This window comes from Podarcis vaucheri, assembly GCF_965113315.1.
Source record: "Podarcis vaucheri genome assembly, chromosome: 2".
Taxonomy (NCBI): domain Eukaryota; kingdom Metazoa; phylum Chordata; class Lepidosauria; order Squamata; family Lacertidae; genus Podarcis; species Podarcis vaucheri.
Genome location: NC_138760.1, coordinates 126,172,285 through 126,190,318, shown reverse-complemented (window position 1 = coordinate 126,190,318; position 18,034 = coordinate 126,172,285). Strand labels below are relative to the sequence as shown.

Genomic DNA, 18,034 nt, shown 5'->3' with positions numbered 1-18,034 from the left:
TCACTCCCAGTTAGCAGTATTAAGGGATAATGGGAATCGTAGTCCAAAAACAGCTAGAGACCCAAGCCTGCACTAGAGTACCTAGGGCAACTGTTTTTCTAACACAGGCATTTTTTACATTTTGGTGCAAATATATCTTAAAAACTGAATTATAAAAGAATTCAATCTTTAGCATTGCCTGCTAGATGAGGTTGGATTTCCTTTTGGGGTCTGGGGTTCAGCAGCTCTTTGCCAGGAATTCCCAGGAAGGGCTTGCACCTTGTCATGGGAAGGGCAAGCATTTTAGTGAACGACAGACATATGGGGGGGGGGGGAACGGACCAGAGGACAGTTTCTAACAGGCATCCCTTGAAGAAGATGGGTTAAGTTTCCTGGACTATGACCTGCACTATCAGGGATTTGATCAGCAGAGTTCAGGACCAAAATATCACCTTTCACTAGACTATGCAACAGGGAAACTGTCCCGCTAACACACATGAATTTTTAAATCTTTGATCGCTCTTCTGTGCAAATCTGATGTATCTAAAAATTGTAATTAAAACATAATTTGGTTTTTTTTAGTGTTGTGTTCTGGATGAGGTTGCATCTTCTTCCGTTGCCAGATTACCAGATAAACAAATACCTGCACATAGCTGCATAGCGGATTTCACATTTTCAGAATGGGGGGGGGAATACTAGTTAAGCGGAGAGCTGGGGGGAGAACACAGCATACCTGTTTTTCAACAACATTTATGCAGCAGAGGATAAAAGCAGTTAAAATAAAATCAACTCAAGACCACACTACAACTAAACATTGACACAAATATCAAAATGTTGCATCCATTTATCAAATCATCATCATTTAATATTTATATCCCACCTATCTGGCTGGGTTTTCCCAGCCACTCTGGGCAGCTTACAGCACATTAAAAAATGTTAAAATATTAGACATTTAAAACTCTCTGTACAGAGTTTCTTTCAGATGTCTTCTACAAGTCAGATAGTGGTTTATTTCCTCGACGTCTGATGGGAGGGCGTTCCACAGGGCGGGTTCCACTACCAAGAAGGCCCTCTGCCTGGTTCCCTGTAACCTCACTTCTCGCAGTGAGGGAACCACCAGAAGGCCCTCGTCGCTGGACCTCAGTGTCTGGGCTGGACGATGGGGGTGGAGGCGCTCCTTCAGGTAGAATACTTCTGGCCACGCCAACAAGGGTTGGTGAGAGACTTGTGATGAATACATGCAAAATGCATGGGAAATAAAACAGAATACAGCTATGTAAATCTAACTCTGATCAGGAGGATAATCTGTAACACGGCCACTAAAAGGAATCAAAATTCTAATGGAAGCAAATTCTAATGCTGAACATGATCATTGGCTTAAAGATCTTCCGACACTCCGACCCTTTCTAAGATGTTTCCCTTGTACGAGTTCTTTACTGTTTAGGAAGGGAGTTCTTTCCATATGCCAAACATTTTAAAGATTTTCTCCCTATATGACTTATTTGGTGTCTAGTAAGGTGGTTACTCTGACTGAAGCTCCTTCCACACTCTAAACATGTATACGGTTTCTCTCCTGTATGAGTTCTTTGATGCGACTTAAGGGAGCTACGGCAACTAAAGCTCCTTCCACACTCTGAACATGTATACGGTTTCTCTCCTGTATGAGTTCGTTGATGCAATGTAAGAAAGCTACCACGACTGAAGCTCTTGCCACACTCCAAACATTTATAAGGTTTCTCTCCTGTGTGCAATCTTTGATGCAAGGTAAGGCTGCAACTGTGCCTGAAAATCTTTCCACACTCCAAACATGTATATCCTTTCTCCCCTGTATGAATTCTTTCATGTGAGTAAAGGGAGTCGAGGCGACTGAAGTTCTTGCCACATTCCCAGCATTTATAAGGTTTGCTGCCTCGATGAGTTTGTTGATGTCTAGTAAGCGCATTGCTGCGAGCGAAGCTCATTCCACACTCCAAACACGTATGCGGTTTCTCCCCTGTATGAGTTCTTTGATGCGACTTAAGGGTGCTGCTCTGACTGAAGCTCCTTCCACACTCTGAACATGTATACGGTTTCTCCCCTGTATGATTTTTTTTATGTGACTTAAGGCTACTACTCACACTGAATCTCTTTCCACACTCTGAACATTTATATGGTTTCTCCCCTGTATGAGTTCTTTGATGCAAGGTAAGGGTACCACTGTGACTGAATCTCTTTCCACACTCTGAACATTTATACGGTTTCTCTCCTGTATGAGTTCTTTGATGCAAGATAAGGGTACTACTGTGACTGAAGCTCTTTCCACAGTCCAAACATTTATATGGTTTCTCTCCTGTATGAGTTTTTTGATGCGACTTAAGGGAGCTACAGCAACTGAAGCTTTTCCCACACTCTGAACATGTATATGGTTTCTGTCCTGTGTGCACTCTTTGATGTAAAGTAAGAGTGGAGCGATTACCAAATCTCTTTCCACACACTGTGCATTCATGCTTCTTCTCCTCTCTGGGAATTTGGTTTTCATCACCCTGAGACGTACCGGATTTACCCTCCGACTTTTGCTTTTGTCTCCCCTCGCTGCCTCCATCTTGAACCCTCAGCTTCCTTTGCTCCTCCTCCTCTTTGCCTCTTTGTGGTGACACTTCTGATTGTTCCCCTTCTGCCAGCATCCCTTCAGCATCTCCTGATGGAATAAAAAGGCAAACTGATGAATTGGCGCATCTGGCAGTTCCCTCACTGTGAGAAGTCAAGTTACAAGGAACGAGGCAGAGGGCCTTCTTGGTAGTGGTGCCCACCCTGTGGAAAGCTATCCCGTCAGATGTCAAGGAAACAAACAACTATACAACTTGTAGAAGACAACTGGAGGCAGCCCTGTATAGGGAAGCTTTTAATGTTTAATTGTGCTTTTATACTTGATGGAAGCCAGCTCGAGTGGCTGGGGCAACCCAGTCAAATGGATAGGGTACAAATAATAAAATTTTTATCATTATCATTATCAGTGTTTGTATACTGCCCTATACCTGGAGGTCTCAGCATGGTTCACAGAAAATATCACAAAATATATAATCAGAATAAAAACAGCAACCCAATAACACCCCTCCAGAAAAGAGCCACATTTGAAAAAGGGCATAGTATGTCAAACAGATCAACCAAAGGTCTGGTTAAAAGGAACGTTTTTGCCTGGTGCCTAAAAGTGTATAATGAAGACACCAGGCGAGTGTCCCTGGGGAGATCATTCCACAGATGGGGAGCCACTGAAGAAAAGGCCAGTTCTCGTGTTGCAACCTTCTGAAACTTTCGAGGAGACGGCACACGAAGAAGGTGATCTCCGGATCCGGGTAGGTTCATATGCAAAGAGGCGGTCCTTGAGGTATTGTGGTCCTGAGCCATTTAAGGCTTTATAGGTCAAAACCAACACTTGGAATTGGGGCCAGAAACTAATTGGTAGCCATTGCAGTCAGACCAGGGTGGGGGTAATATGCTCAAACCGCCTTGCTCTGGTGAGCAACCTGGCCACTGAATTCTGCACTAGCTGAAGTTTCCACACTGTCTTCAGAGGCAGCCCTACGTATAACGCATATCTATATCTAACCTTGAATTTCCCAGAGCATAGACAATGGTAGATAGGCTATCCCTGTCCAGATAGGGGTGTAGCTGGGCTACCAGTCAAAGCTGATGGAAGGCACTACAGGACATCTGAGCCTTGAGCGACAGCAAAGGATCCAGGAGGACCCCCCAAGCTACGAACCTGCTCCTTCAGAGGAAGCGTAATCCCATCAAGAGCAGGTGACCTCCCACCCATCTGCTCTAGGGAACCACCCACTAACTGAGCCTCACTCTTATCTGGATTGAGCTTCAATTTGTTGGCTCTCATCGAACCCATTACAAAGGCAAGACACTGGTCCAACACTTCCACTACAGATAGAAAGGAGAAATAGAGCTGAGTGTCATCAGCATACTGCTGGCAACGTACTCCAAACCTCTGGATAATCCCTCCCAGCGATTTCACGTAGATGTTAAACAACAAGGGGGATTGGATTGGGCCCTGCGGAACCCCACATTGAAGCTTCCATGGGGCTGAAATGAATTCCCCAAGTAACACCTTCTGGGAACGACCATCCAAGTAGGACTGGAACCACTGCAAAGCAGTGCCACCCACCCCCAGTTCTGAGAGTCGCTCCAGAAGGATACCATGGTGGATGCTATTGAAAACCGCTGAGAGGTGGAGAACAATGAACAGGGACACATTTCAATTGTCTCTCTCTCTCGACAGAGGTCATCATAGAGGGCCACCAAAGCAGTTTCCGTGCCAAAACCAGGCCTAAACCCTGATTGAAATGGATCCAGAAAATCAGTTTCTTCCAAAAGCACCTGGATCTGGTCTGCGACCACTCACTCCAGAACCTTGCCCAGGAAAGGGAGATCAACAACTGGCCGGTAGTTAGGCTTTCTGAATTCAGAGAAGGTTTCTTAAGGAGTGGTTTTACCTCTGCCTCCTTCAAACATGCAGGGACCACCCCCCCCTCTTGTAAAGAGGCACTGATCATCTCCCTGGCCCAGCCTGCTGTTCCCTCCCTGCTGGTTTTTATCAGCCAAGAGGCGAAAGGGTCAAGAGTGCAAATGGTCACCCTGACTGATCAAAACACCATGTCCATATCCTCGAGCCTGACCAACTGAAAAAACTCATCCAACACAACAGGACTAGACTGTGCTCTGGACAACCCATGAGACTCATCTGCTGTCTTGGTGGATGGAAGCAATTTTATCTTCTTCTTTTTCCTCGATAAAGTTTATTATAGAAAGTATATATACAATCAATATACCATTCATAAAATAAAAGAGCCCAACATAAAGATATATAAAATAAAAATTCCAACACTGGGACTTCCCTCCGCCTCAGCTCGACATCTTTCAATATTCTATGCTCTTATTTACATTGTGTTTTTGATAGCATTCAACATTCACCTATTATTAATTTGTCATAATCTGATTCAACTTTACATCCTTAGTCCATACATATCAACAGGTTTTCTTTAGAACAGTGTTTTTTCATTTGGTCCTCAAAGCATTTCCATTCCTTCCTTAAATTCTGGTTTGACTGGTGTCTTATGGCTGCTGTTAGTTTGGCCAATTCTATAAAGTCACATAATTTACTTATCCAGTCTTCTTTTGTGGGAATAATGCCCCCCTTCCAATTTTTAGCAAGTAATAATCTGGCTGCAGCTGTGGCATATAAGAATAACATTTGATATCCTGTGGGGTGTCCTTTCCTATAATGCCCATTAGGCATGCCTCTGGCTTTTTTTCTATAGGAGCTTTCAGCATCTTTCTTAGCTCTTCATGGATACACCCCCAAAATTTATTAATTTTCTCACAGCTTCACCATACATGTATCATTGTTTCCTCTGCATTACTGCATTTCCAACATCGGTTGGATTTGAGTTTACATATCTTGGCTAGTTTGGAAGGTGTCACATACCACCTGTATAACATTTCCATTCAGTTTTCCTTGATAGTATAACAGGCAGTAAATCTGATATCTAACCTCCAGAGTCTCTCCCACTGTTCCATCTGTATTGTGGGGCCCATGTCCTGGGCCCATTTAACCATTACATCCTTTACTTCCTCATCTTTCAGATACCATTCCAATAACAGTTTTAGATAATATTTTTTTTGTCATTTCGTAATAATGCTTTTTGTAGTTTGGATTCATCTTTCCCAAAGCCAATTTTTTGGTGATATGGAAGCCAATCGGTGACGTAGTGCAGTGTTTCCCAACCGGTGTTCCGCGGCACACTACTGTGCCGTGAGACATTGGCTGGTGTGCCGAGGGAGGGAGTCGGGCGAGTCGGGCGGTGAGAGGCGGCGGCGGCGAGGATCCACGTGGTGGTGCCGAGCGGCGGGGCAGCGCGTGCAAAAGGGAGGAGCGCGAGACACCGGAGGAGGAGGAGGCCGGCATGTCCGGGCAACAGCAGCAACAACAGCAGCAGCAACTCCCGGCGACGGCTCCTCAAGCCCCGCCGCCGCCCCCTCCTCCGCCTGCTATCGCCGCCACCACCACAAAAGCCGCCGCCGCCTCAGTTGCCGCCGTCCCTCAGTCCCTCGCTCTGCTGCCTCCTCCCACCCCCAAAGCTTGGAGGTTCCCGGCAAGGGGGAGGGAAAAAACTTTCACTTTCGTGCGTCCCTCCCGGTGTGACGCTGCGCGCTGACGTCACGGGGCAGGGCTTTAATGGTGGTGTGCCGCGAGATTTTTTTTCAGTAAACAGGTGTGCCGTTGCCCAAAAAAGTTTGGGAAACACTGACGTAGTGCCTTCTCTCTCCAAATGTTTTCAATCTCAGATGTCCTTGTCTTTTTTTAATAATTGACTATAGGTTGCCCAATTTCCCTCCATATTTATTTTTTTGACTGCAAAGGTCTCTACTGGGGACAGCCACCATGGTGTTTGGGGTTCTAATAATGGTTGGTATTTTGTCCACACTTTATAAAGAGCATTTCTGACTATGATTAGTGAACCCTCTGTGGACTTTGACTTTATGCCATCCGTACCTGTTGTTGCAACTCTCCAAATCAAGTATATGTTTTCTCTAATAAGATCCAATCCTTAATCCAACATAGGCACGAGGCTTTGAAATATGTTCTTAAATCGGGGAGTGCGAAACCTGCCCCTTTCTTTTTTTGTCAGTCAGTAATTTGTATTTTATGTGGGGTTTCTTATCCTGCCATATGAACCTGGTCAGATCTCTCCTGCAATCGACGTAGCATTGTGGCAAGCAATTTTAACAACAACATGCTTTGCAAAGAAGTCAAAGCGAGCTACCATTGGTTCTCCCACCTCCTTTGGGCCAGCCTGTAAAAGGCCCCGTACAACCCGGAAAAGTTCTGCCAGATGACATAATGAGGAGGCAATGGAGGCAAAAAACTATGCTTTCTTTGCTGCCTTCCCTGCCACTAGGTAGGCTTGATAATGAGCCCTTACCAGTGTTTGGTTGCATTAATTAGGATCTTTCATCCACTTGCGTTCAGTCTCCCAGCTTGGAGTGTACTAGGGGGCCAATCGGGCTCCACAAAGTGGGAGAGGACGCTCAAGGAAATTCGTATTACTAGTAGTATTATCATTATTAGCCTGTCGGTATAAGGCCGCAGCAACACATGGACTTTTAATGTGGACTTGAAGTTGCTTGTTTCTCCTTTTTAAAAAAACCTCTTCTGCCCAGAACTGCTCTTGCAGAAACTGCTGTTTAACTGAAACACAAATAATTTAAAATGTGTGTGTTGGGGGATGTTATTGGGTTGTTTTTGTTTCTGTTTTGATTATGTACTTTGAGTTTTAATATTATAATTTTATCCTGTGAACTGTCCTGAGGCCTGTGGGTATAGGGAGGTATATAAATGTAACAAATTATAGTAAAATCAGGCCGGATAAAAATTATTACAAGTTCCAGGGGAAGCCTCTGCAGAAGGTTTTCCAATGCTTAAGGGTTTGCCTTGACCCCAAGCCCTATGGGGAGCCCAAGGAAGGTCCCCCACCTGCCCAGGTTGGCCTGCTGGGAGGAGAAAGATCTTTTCCATGAGGAAAAGATGTCCTACCCCCATAAAAAGGGGGGAAGACCTATAAATGAATAATTTTAGTGGAATTATATACAGAATGCATTAACTATGGGAAATGTAAATAATAATAATAATAATAATAATAATAATAATAATAATAATAATAAATACCCCGACCATCTGGCTGCTGAGTTTCCCCAGCCACTCTGTGCGGCTCCCAATCGAGTGTTAAAAACAATACAGTATTTAATTATTTAAAACTTTCCTAAACAGGGCTGGCTTCAGATGTCTTTTAAAAATAGGATAGCTATTTATTTCCTTGACATCTGATGGGAGGGTTTTTCACAGGGAGGGCACCACTACTAAGAAAGCCCTCTGCCTGGTTCCCTGTAACATCACTTCTCGCAATGAGGGAACCACCAGAAGGTGCTGGATCTCAGTGTCCAGGCTTAACGATGGGATCAGTTGCAGTTTCCGGGTCACCTTCAAAGGTAGCCCCACATAGAGCGCATTGCAGTAGTCCAAGATAACCACAGCAGGAACCACTCTGGCAAGACATTCTGTGGGCAAGTAGGGTCTCAGCCTGCGTCCCAGATGGAGCTGGTAAACAGCTGCCCTGGACACAGAATTGACCTGTGCCTCCATGGACAGCTGTGAGTCCAAAATGACTCCCAGGCTGCGCACCTGGTCCTTCAGGGGTACAATTACCCCATTCAGGACCAGGGAGTCCCCCACACCAGCCCGCCCCCCCAAAACAGTACTTGTGTCTTGTCAGGATTCAACCTCAATCTGTTAGCCGCCATCCATCCTCCAACCGCCTCCAGACACTCACACAGGACCTTCCCCGCCTTCACTGGTTCCCATTTGAAAGAGAGGCAGAGCTGGGTCTCATCCGCATATTGATGGACACCCAGCCCAAATCCCCTGATGATCTCTCCCAGCGGCTGCGTGTAGATGCTAAAAAGCGTGGGTATTATGGGAAACATATGGGAAATACCCTTTGCAAAAGCGTGTGCATTAGGCGAGATCTGCACCGAAATGCTGAACAATTTTCAAGAGCTCTATTTAAAAATAATAAGATGTGAAAATCTGGATAAACTCATGACTAGAAAAAGGAGACAGAGGAAAAGAACTTACATTGAAATGGTTTGCCTAATGGGGTTTTTTAATCCCTCCCCACGCTCCCTCCAGCTGCACGCCCCCCCCCGTCTCTCCCCCTTTATAACACATAATACATACGACGCACCTCCAGCGCCTCCGCGAGGTAGGAAAGCCGCCGCCATTACAGGTATCTCTCCCCCCACCCCCCCAGGAGCGGGACAGGAAGCGGAAGCTGCAATTCTCCCGACAGCCTTTTCCCCTCCGCTCTAGGAATCTCAGTTCTGTCGCCGCTGCTGTTAACCGTTTCAGAGCCGAGCGGCAGGCGCCTCTGGGCTTCTCCGGGCAAAGAGCGAGGAGAGGCGCTGGTCTCGCCTCCGGAAAGCCCCGCTGGATCAGCTGCACGGAAGCCCTAAAACGTTTTCTAAACTATTTCTTATTATAATTATTTTCAATTTTCAAATTAACGTTTTTTCTTTTGGTACATACATATCCAATCCAAATTTGCAATAACTGACCCCCCCTTTCCATTCCCCCCTTTTATTCTCCTTGCCTATAATTACTATATATTTCCTCAATTAATTTCACCTTCATTCCCCTCTCCTAATTCTATTCTTAGTTCATCAATGTTACATGAAACCTGCCAATGTTTTGACGTTTTTGCAGTGTTCTCTAAAATAGTCTATAAAGTTTTCCCATTCTAGATTGAATTTTTTCTCATCTTGCTGCATCTTGGGCAGTGGTGAGAGGCAGTGTGGTGTAGTGGTTAGAGTGCTGGACTACGGTCTTGGGAGACCAGGGATTGAATTCCCCACCGGGTGGCCATGGGTCCAGTCCATGCCTATCAGCCTAGCCTACCTCATAGGGTTGTTGTAGGAGATTAAAGGAGAAGAGGAAGAACCATGTATTAAAGGGACCCCTGACCATTAGGTCCAGTCACGGATGACTCTGGGGTTGCGTCGCTCATCTCGATTTACTAGCCGAGGGATCCGGCACTTTGTCCGCAGACAGCTTCAGGGTCATGTGTCCAGCATGACTAGACCGCTTCTGGCAAACCAGAGCAGCGCATGGAAACGCTGTTTACCTTCCCACTGGAGGGGTACCTATTTATCTACTTGCACTGGTGTGCTTTTGAACTGCTAGGTTGGCAGGAGCTGGGACTGAGCAACAGGAGCTCACCCCGTCATGGAGATTCGAACCGCCGACCTTCTGATCAGCAAGACCTAGCCTCTGTGGTTTAGACCACAGCGCCACCCGCATCCTAAAAACTGCATTTAAAACAGAATTCGGTTTTTAGCATTGCATGCTGGATGAGGTTGGATTTCCTTTTGGGGTCTGGGGTTCAGCAGCTCTCTGCCAGGAATTCCCAGGAAGGGATTCTGCCTTGTCAAGGGAAGTGCAAGCATTTTAATGAACGACAGGGGAACTGAAGGAGGCAGTGGTGCGTCCGCTCTTAAAGAAAACATCATTAGATCCTTTAGATCTATCCAATTACTGCCCGGTTTCGAATCTTCCATTCCTGGGTAAGGTGATTGAGAGAGCGGTTGCTGAACAGCTTGGTAGGTTTCTGGATGAAACATCTGCTCTCGATCCATTCCAGTCCGGCTTCCGCGCTGGGCATGGGACCGAGACGGCTCTGGTCGCCCTAACAGATGATCTCCGCAGGCAGCTGGATCGAGGCAGGTCGGGGCTGCTGATTCTTCTAGACCTGTCAGCAGCCTTCGACATGGTCGATCACGAACTTCTGGACCACCGCCTTGCTGACATGGGGATCCAGGGCACAGTCCTTCAATGGCTGCGCTCGTTTCTGTCCGGTCGGGGACAGAGGGAGGTGCTTGGGGGGGAATTGTCATCGCGCCACTCCTTGGTGTGTGGAGTGCCTCAGGGTGCGATTCTCTCCCCGACGCTTTTTAACATCTTTATGCGCCCCCTCGCCCAGCTTGTCCGGAGTTTTGGGCTGGGTTGCCATCAGTATGCTGATGACACCCAACTCTATCTGTTGATGGATGGCCATCCTGACTCGGCCCCAGATACACTGACCAGATATCTGGAAGCTGTGGCTGGATGGTTACGTGGGAGCCGGTTGAAGTTAAATCCTTCGAAGACAGAGGTCCTCTGGCTGGGACGGAGCGATATGGGATTGAGGGGGCAACTCCCATATCTTGCGGGGGTGCAATTAGTGCCAGCATCATCCGTTAAGAGTTTGGGTGTAATCTTCGATACCTCCCTCTCTATGGAGGCGCAGATTACAGCTATAACAAAGGCGGCATTTTTTCATCTCCGTCAAGCTAAGCAGTTGGCTCCTTATCTCTCTCGCCCTGACCTAGCCACTGTGATCCACACGACGGTCACCTCCAGACTGGATTATTGTAACTCGCTCTACGTGGGGCTGCCCTTGAGACTGACCCAGAAACTCCAGCTGGTGCAGAATGCCGCGGCGAGACTCCTTATGGGGTCTTCGCTGCGAGATCACATTCTTCCGGTACTATACCAGCTGCACTGGCTCCCGGTGGAGTACAGGATCAGGTTTAAGGTGCTGGTTTTAACCTTTAAAGCCCTATACGGCCTAGGACCCTCGTACCTATGGGACCGCCTCTCCTGGTATGTCCCACAGAGAAATTTACGGTCTGCAAATAAAAACACCCTAAAGATCCCAGGCCACAGAGAGGTTAGGTTGGCCTCAACTAGAGCCAGGCCTTTCTCGGCCGCGGCTCCAATCTGGTGGAACGCTCTGTCACAAGAGACCAGTGCCCTGCGGGACCAGACATCCTTCCGCAGGGCCTGCAAGACAGAGCTGTTCCACCAGGCCTTTTGTCAGGGCGCAGCCTGACCCCCTCCTCTGGCAATCTGCACAAAATTTTGCTTGATGGTTGCCATTAATTTGATTTTAATTTGATTTAAATAATTTTATAATGAATGTTTTAGAATGTTGGACTATTTTGATTGTTGTTAGCCGCCCTGAGCCCAGCTTCGTCTGGGGAGGGCGGGATATAAATAAAATGTATTATTTATTATTATATTATATGGGGGGAACCAGAGGACAGTTTTTAAGAAGGCAATAGAGTTGAGATGTAAAATTTCCGGAAATTTTGAAGCCATGGAGGGGACGGGACGTTTCCCTCCGTTATTTTTTGGGGGAAAGGAAATTTTGGAAAAATGGGGGGGGGATTCAGTGTGGAGTAGTTTTACAAATTGCGTGAAACGCAGTGTATCTAAAAGTATTAGGCTTGCAATAAAACAGGTAACCACCCCCTTTCTCTCAAAAGCAACGAAAAAAGCAAGAAACCACCGACATAAATAATAATCAAAATTGCCTCTTAGCACCAACAGCAAATAAAGTTAAGGTCCACCTCAATATTTAAGCTCCATGGAAGGTCTACCCTTTGAGTAGTGCTTTAAAAGCAACAACAGAAGACACAACATATACATGCAGTTTATTCTATCTCACTTTCTCAACTACTGCTATCATTTTCCATTTCTTCTTCCTCTTCCTCTTTGTCATTTTCCCCATGGACTTCTAAAAAACGGCTTTGGGGGCAAATGGGGGGGGACTATCCCCCCCATTTTCCCGGTTTTTTTTTCCAGGCCTTCCCATCTCTCCTTGAGGACAGCTGGGGCAAAGCGTAAGGCAGTTTTTTTGCATGCCAGGCCCAGAAGGAAGCAACATCCAGTTACTGAAAAGTAATTGCACTAAGGCTCAAACTCAGTTTGAAAGGAAAGGAAGCGTGTGTGTTTTTTAAATTGAATTTATTATATATTATAAACCGCATGGTGGTAAGAGAGCTTCTAAACAGTTTACAAAAATATACAACAGAACATTAAAATGATTGATAAAACACAGTTAAAAGCAGGTATTTAAGGGTATTCAAAATATGATTAAAGTCAGCAGTGGTTAAAAGGAAGTAAATCGCACGCAGCTTCTATGTGTTCAGATGCGCTGGCCCTAACGAAAATATTTTGAGCAGTTGCCGGAAGGAGTACAGTGAGAGCACCTGCCTGGTGTCTGTCGGCAGGGAGCTGCAAAGTGGGGGTTCTGGAAGACCTGGGGGTAGAAAAAGGGGGGAGGGCACGTTTTTTCTTTCCCCCCAAAATCATTTTTTTTCCCAGGAAAAATTGAAAATAAAAATGTGGAATATTCAAACTATATCAAACAATTTTTTTTCATTTTTTTCCAGGAAAAAGGGGCTTCAGAAAAAAACCTGTCCCCCCCATTTTTCTAGATTTTTTTCCAGACCTTCCCATCTCTAGGCATGAGCAACAGGCATCCATTGGAGAATCATAGAATCATAGAGTTGGAAGAGACCACAAGGGCCATCGAGTCCAACCCCCTGCCAAGCAGGAAACACCATCAGAGCACTCCTGACATATGGTTGTCAAGCCTCTGCTTAAAGACCTCCAAAGTAGGAGACTCCACCACACTCCTTGGCAGCAAATTCCAATGTCAAACAGCTCTTACTGTCAGGAAGTTCTTCCTAATGTTTAGGTGGAATCTTCTTTCCTGCAGTTTGGATCCATTGCTCCGTGTCCGCTTCTCTGGAGCAGCAGAAAACAACCTTTCTCCCTCCTCTATGTGACATCCTTTTATATATTTGAACATGGCTATCATATCACCCCTTAACCTCCTCTTCTCCAAGCTAAACATGCCCAGCTCCTTTAGCCGTTCCTCATAAGGCATCATTTCCAGACCTTTGACCATTTTGGTTGCCCTCCTCTGGACACGTTCCAGTTTCTCAGTGTCCTTCTTGAACTGTGGTGCCCAGAACTGGACACAGTACTCCAGGTGAGGTCTGACCAGAGCAGAATACAGTGGCACTATTACTTCCCTTGATCTAGATGCTATACTCCTATTGATGCAGCCCAGAATTGCATTGGCTTTTTTAGCTGCCGCGTCACACTGTTGGCTCATGTCAAGTTTGTGGTCAACCAAGACTCCTAGATCCTTTTCACATGTACTGCTCTCAAGCCAGGTGTCCCCCATCTTGTATTTGTGCCTCTCATTTTTTTTGCCCAAGTGCAATACTTTACATTTCTCCCTGTTAAAATTAGTCTGACATGACTTATTTTTCAGAAATCCATGCTGACTATTGGTGATCACAGCCTTCCTTTCTAGGTGCTCACAGACTGTTTGCTTAATGATCTGCTCCAGAATCTTCCCTGGTATTGATGTCAGACTGACTGGGCGGTAATTATTTGGGTCCTCTCTTTTCCCCTTTTTGAAAATAGGGACAACATTTGCCCTCCTCCAGTCTACCGGGACTTCGCCTGTTCTCCAGGAATTCTCAAAGATGACTGCCAGTGGTTCTGAGATCACATCTGCCAGTTCTTTTAATACTCTTGGATGCAGTTCATCTGGCCCTGGAGACTTGAATACATCTAAACTAGCCAAGTATTCTTGTACTATCTCCTTAGTTATTCTGGGCCGTGTTTCCTCTGCTGAATCATTTGCTCCAAATTCTTCAGGTCGGGCATTGTTTTCCTTATCGGAGAAGACTGAGGCAAAGAAGGCATTGAGGAGTTCAGCCCCTTCTGTGTCCCCTGTTTGCATTTCACCATCTTCTCCTCTGAGTGACCCCACTGTTTCTTTGTTCTTCCTTTTGCTACGAACATACCCATAAAAGCCTTTTTTGTTGCTTTTAACCTCTCTAGCAAGCCTGAGTTCATTCTGTGCTTTAGCTTTTCTGACTTTGTGTCTACACGTGCTGGCTATTTGTTTGAATTCCTCTTTGGTGGTTTCCCCCCTTTTCCATTTTTTGTACACACCCTTTTTAAATCTTAACTCAGTTAAAAGTTCTTTAGATAGCCACCCTGGCTTCTTTAGGCACCTTCCATGTTTCCGTCTCAATGGTATTGCCTGAAGTTGTGCTTTTACTATCTCCCTCTTAACAAACTCCCAGCCATCATGAACTCCCTTTCCTTTTAGTATTACTCTCCATGGGATCTCACCCAGCACTTCCCTAAGTTTTATGAAGTCGGCTTTCTTAAAGTCAAGAAATTGAGTCCTAGTATGCTTGGCTGCTCCTTTCCGCTGTATAGTAAACTTCAGAAGAGCATGATCACTTGCGCCTAATGATCCTTCCACTTCTACCCCACTAACCAGGTCATTGACATTGGTTAGGACCAGATCTAAAATGGCTGTTCCTCTTGTTGCTTCTCCCACTTTCTGGACAATGAAGTTGTCTGCAAGGCCAGTGAGGAATCTGTTTGACCTTATGCTCTTGGCTGAGTTTGACATCCAACAAATATCCGGGTAATTGAAGTCCCCCATTACTACTATCTCCCTTCCTTTTGCATGCTTGGCCATCTGTTCCAGGAAGGCATCATCTATGTCCTCCGTTTGGCTTGGGGATCTGTAGTAAACTCCCACAATGAGGTCACTGTTATTCTTCTCTCCCTTAATTTTGACCCAAATGCTCTCACTTTGGCTTTGAGGTTCTAAATCTTGGATCTCTTCACAGGTATACACATCCCTGACATATAACGCCACTCCTCCTCCTTTCTTGTCTGGTCTGTTTCTCTGAAATAGATTGTATCCCTCCATTATTACATTCCAATCGTGGGACTTATCCCACCAGGTTTCAGTGATGCCTATTATGTCATATTTAGTTTGCTGTACCAAGAGCTCAAGCTCATCTTGTTTATTTCCCATGCTTTGTGCATTAGTGTACAGACATTGAAGTCCATTAATCATTCCCCCGTTTCTCTTATTTAAGGATTTTTTTCCCCCACCACTAGGTCCGCGTGCTGTTTGCTCCATTTGGTTCTATGACATTTAGATGATCATCTTCATCAATTGATAGACTCCTACCTTCAGTAGCACTGTCTCCCTCCCCCACATTAGTCAGTTTAAAGCCCTCCTGATGAGGTTTCTGAGATTTTTGGTAAAAGCATTTCTTCCATCCGTTGTGAGGTGCAGCCCATCGCTTGCCAGAAGTCCATCTTCAAGAAACTGCAGTCCGTGATCTAATAATCCAAACCGTTCCTGTTTACACCATTTGCGAAGCCAGCTGTTCACTTCCACTATTTTTCGCTCTCTCCCTGGGCCACGTCGTTCAACTGGGAGGACAGATGAGATGACAATTTGTGCATTTAATTGCTTCAATTTCCTGCCCAGAGCCTCAGAGTCTCTTTTGATCTTCTGGAGGCTATTGCTTGCAGTGTCATTGGTTCCCACGTGAACCAAGAGGAAGGGGTATTTGTCAGTGGGTTTTATGATTCCTTGGAGTCGTTCAGTTACATCTTGAATCTTAGCCCCGGGGAGACAGCACACTTCCCGAGACATCTTGTCAGGCCCACAGATCACTGCTTCTGTTCCCCTCAGTAGGGAATCCCCTATCACCACTACTCGCCTCCTCTTAGGTTTGGTTGGGGTTCTTCCGTGAGCTGTCCGTTCCAAGGTCGCCTGCACATTTCCTGAGGACTGACTTTGCTGCTCGCCTTCATATACTTGATCAACTGTAATGAGGGAGAGATCCTCAAATGGAGTCTGTTCTTCGTCTTCCACGCTAGGGGAGAGGACTTCAAAGCGATTGTGTATTTCTAAACAATCAGAGCGAACCCTGGGCCTCCTACTTCTTTGAGTCACGTTTCTCCATATATCTGGCTCCTGTGCTGGTGAACTAGCCTCCTTCTCAGGGGAGTCCCCTGTCTCCTCCTTGGTGGAGACGGTGTGCTCTGTTGCTTCCAAGAAGAGCTCCAGCTCTCTAATTCTTCGGAGCGTAGCTACACGTTCCTCCAGTTGCTGGACTTTGTCTTTTAAGAGGGCAATCAACATGCAATTGCTGCAGGTAAATGAAGATGGGTTACGTTTGCTGGACTATTACCTGCACTATCAGAATGAATGAATGAATGAATGAATGAATAAATTTATTACGGTCATAGACCAGAAGAAAGGGGAAAAAAAAAAAACATAAAAGGCAGCAATAATTTACAAGGGAATGGTGGTGTCAGTTAAAAGTTGTAAAATTATACATAAAAACAATGCACATATACACACACACACATATACATACTCATGTATGCACTACAGTATATGTATGGGCTTAAAAAAAGGGGGGGCTTATCCAGGGGTCAGATCTTTTACTTTTTTACAGCTAATGCCCTCCGCTTGATCGCGGCCGCAGAAAACTTGGCCACTTTCAATGTTACTTCTGGGTTTTTGTCTCCTAGTAGGATTTTCAGCCGCTGAGATTCAGATCGACCTGGAAATTTCTGAACGATAGGGGAGATAAACAGTAACCTGATATCCCCGTAAAGGTCGCAGTGTAACAACACATGTGAAGCCGTTTCCACCTCCTTCAGACCACATGGGCAAACTCGTTCAGCATAGGGTGTGCCCTCGTATCTGCCCTTTAGTAAGGCAGATGGCAATACATCAAATCTAGTAAGGGTAAACGCCCGCCTATATTTTGCGATTTGTAGGTCCATCAAATATGGGGTTAGGTTAAACCCTTTTCCATAATCTTGGATAGCTGGATATTTATCTATCTTGCTCATATGGTCCTGAAGCTCTACATCTCCTATTCGCTGGCTCACCATCATTTTAGCCTTTTCAAAGCCTGAGGCTATAAGTTCTTGTGAGGAAAGCCCCAGGCCCCTCAGTTTTTCATAGAGCGACAATCTCCATTTAGACTGGAACAGGTCTAGTAGAGTCAATGGAGCCACTCCCACTGGGAAAAATATGAGTTTTAGCCAGAAATGAATCTTCAGGATCCATATCCTGGCATTAATAGGGAGTTGGCCAACCTCCAGCCTAACGGCAGTGTTAGAGACACAGGTAGGTAACCCTAGTAGGGAACGATAAAATTTAGTTTGTACAGATTCCAGGGACTTGAGTTTTTGACAATTAAATATCTGGGTGCCATAGGTCAATTGTGGAAGTATTTTTGCAACAAAGACCTGGGAGGCAGCGGGAACATATTGACCTCCTTTTCTATAAAAGAATCTTATGATAGCTCTGGAAGATCTTTGCGCATTTACAATGGAATTCTTAATCTGATGGCACCAAGACCCCTTCTCATCGAAAATTATTCCAAGATATCTAAAAGATGTTACTTGCTCAATAGGTTGGTTATTAATTTTCCATTTATGTCGGAGTTTTCTCTTGGAGAACACCATAATTTTTGATTTGGTGTAGTTTATTATTAGGTGTTCAGCTTCGCAATACTCTGTAAGAGCTCGTAAAAGTTTTCTTAGACCCACACAAGAGAAGGAAATAAGTGCCGCATCATCTGCGTACAAAAGGACCGGGATTGGTGTATTATTTAGATTTGGGGAGTGAGTACTTGCTTCCTCCATCTTTCCGACTAAGGAGTTTATATAGAAGTTAAAAAGAATAGGGGCAAGAACACAGCCTTGCTTGACACCATGGGAACTTTGGATTTCCTTTGATAGGTTCCCATAACGGTCGCATCTAAC

At 45.4% G+C, this 18,034-nt stretch overlaps 3 protein-coding genes across 7 annotated transcripts in view; 1 reads left to right on the top strand and 2 right to left on the bottom strand.

Annotated features, from left to right (window-relative positions):
• The window catches only part of LOC309525047 (uncharacterized protein), a 274,308-nt gene that overhangs the window by 73,247 nt on the left and 183,027 nt on the right, over nucleotides 1-18,034 (top strand). The window lies entirely within an intron of this gene.
• LOC309524675 (uncharacterized protein) overlaps nucleotides 1-18,034 on the bottom strand; it is a 121,925-nt gene that overhangs the window by 37,755 nt on the left and 66,136 nt on the right. The window contains exon 1 of one of the 3 annotated variants that reach the window (XM_082209548.1): nucleotides 8,769-8,814. The exons of the other annotated variants lie outside the window; for them this stretch is intronic. Within the exon in view, the coding sequence (XP_082065674.1) occupies nucleotides 8,769-8,805 (37 nt within the window). The 5' untranslated portion in view covers nucleotides 8,806-8,814. Of the gene's footprint in view, nucleotides 1-8,768; nucleotides 8,815-18,034 lie in introns of those variants that run through there. 3 annotated transcript variants of the gene reach the window in all.
• Nucleotides 107-18,034, bottom strand: part of LOC309525027 (uncharacterized protein) — a 34,121-nt gene continuing 16,193 nt past the window's right edge. Inside the window, exon 2 of the mRNA XM_082210366.1 lies at nucleotides 107-2,653. Within this exon, the coding sequence (XP_082066492.1) occupies nucleotides 1,413-2,642 (1,230 nt within the window). The 5' untranslated portion in view covers nucleotides 2,643-2,653 and the 3' untranslated portion in view covers nucleotides 107-1,412. The remainder of the gene's footprint in view (nucleotides 2,654-18,034) is intronic.